At 59.6% G+C, this 1,485-nt stretch overlaps 1 protein-coding gene across 1 annotated transcript in view; it reads left to right on the top strand.

Annotated features, from left to right (window-relative positions):
- The window catches only part of HYLS1 (hydrolethalus syndrome 1), a 752-nt gene extending 256 nt beyond the window's left edge, over positions 1-496 (top strand). The window contains exon 2 of the mRNA XM_010193579.1: positions 14-496. Within this exon, the coding sequence (XP_010191881.1) occupies positions 14-496 (483 nt within the window). The remainder of the gene's footprint in view (positions 1-13) is intronic.
- The last annotated feature ends 989 nt before the right edge of the window (positions 497-1,485 follow it).

Below are 1,485 nucleotides of genomic sequence, written 5' to 3'. Positions count from 1 at the left end.
GCCCAGCCCGGAGGACACCGTCTCCGAGGGCGAGCTGGAGAGCAGCAGCTTCAGCTCCCTCGATGAATCCCCGCAGCCGCGGCCTCGCTGCAACAGCCTCGTGCTCCTCGAGGATTTGGGGAGCCAGAGCTCTTCCTTTTCGCAGGACGTGGCTGTGGCAGGACCACCCAAATCCTTCATCCCTCCACGCTTTGAGCCACTGGGCCAGAACCGGGGCAAAACCGACCGAGTGGCCAAATATTTGGAATATAAACGAGAATGGGAGAAATTTCGGATCCCGGGAGAGGACCAGCGGCAGGACCTGCGCTGGGCCATCCGGGAGCAGATGCTCTGCAGACCCCAGCTCCCCAGCAGAGCGCAGCACCCGGCGGTCCCCAACGCCTACGTCGTGCCCACTGAAAAGAAGCGAGCGGCCCTGCGCTGGGAGGTGCGCTGGGACCTGGCCAACGGCCTCCTGCCCAGAAAACACACCTCGGCGCTCCCCCACGGCCTTTAACCATGCAGCGGGACTTGCTTCCTCCTGCAAAAGGTGAAACTAATCCTCTTCTGGCCATTCTGGGTGAATGTGGGGATAGGGTTGCCCCCGCGCTGGGGAAATCTGCGTCGTGCAAAGCCGCTTGGTTGAGGTGAGAGGGAAGCCAACAAACCACGTGGGCTTTTCAGAGATCAGGAGAAATAAGAATGTAACAGGTCTGGTTGTTTTTCTTTTGCATTAATCATTGTGGGAGCTGTCAAGGTGGGTTTATTTACAGTGATAGCTTTTCTGAAGCGTGTGGAAAGGTTGGTTATCGTTCTGCAGGTTAATGAGACACGAAACCCCTCCAGCAACACCTGGAATGCCAGGCTTGTCCTCTCCCCTCAGCTTTTAAATAAAGGATCAAGTGCAGGTTACATTAGGGTTATTTTTTAATCTGATTTGGACAATTTTCCTTCCCTCCCTCCCCCAGTTTGGGGACCCTGCTGTCACCCCACAGCAGAGGGGTTCTGGCCCCCCTAGGACCTCCTGGGGTGGGGGGGTCCCTGTCCCCAGCAGCCTGTGGACCCCCTTCACGCTGTGAGGGGGTCTCTGCCCCCCAGGGCCACCCTGAAACCCTATGGGACAGCATCAGGGCTGCTGTCCCCTGTGGGGTCCCTGTTCCTCCAGTACCCCATGGATCCCCCATCCTGCCCCAAAACCTTGCACAGGACAGTGTCACCACCCTATGGGGTCCCTGCTCCTCCAGTACCCCATGGACCCCCCCCCCACTATGGAGTCCCTGTCCCTGGGATCTCCCACCACCCTGTGCTTCCCCAGCACCCCAGGGACCCCCTGAAACCCTCCAGGGGACAGTGCTGGCACCCTATGGGGTCCCCATCCCCTTCTGGGGACTCTCCTTGCCCTATGGGGTCCTTGTCCACAACACCCTACGGGGACAATGCCATCACCCTATGGGGTCCCTGCTTCCACCCACAATGGGGTCTCTGACCCCAGGAGCCCCCACCACC

This window comes from Mesitornis unicolor, unplaced genomic scaffold (genome assembly GCF_000695765.1).
Source record: "Mesitornis unicolor isolate BGI_N332 unplaced genomic scaffold, ASM69576v1 scaffold32651, whole genome shotgun sequence".
NCBI classification, from domain to species: domain Eukaryota; kingdom Metazoa; phylum Chordata; class Aves; order Mesitornithiformes; family Mesitornithidae; genus Mesitornis; species Mesitornis unicolor.
The sequence above is the reverse complement of the archived record's forward strand: the minus strand, read 5'-3'. Positions and strand labels throughout refer to the sequence as shown.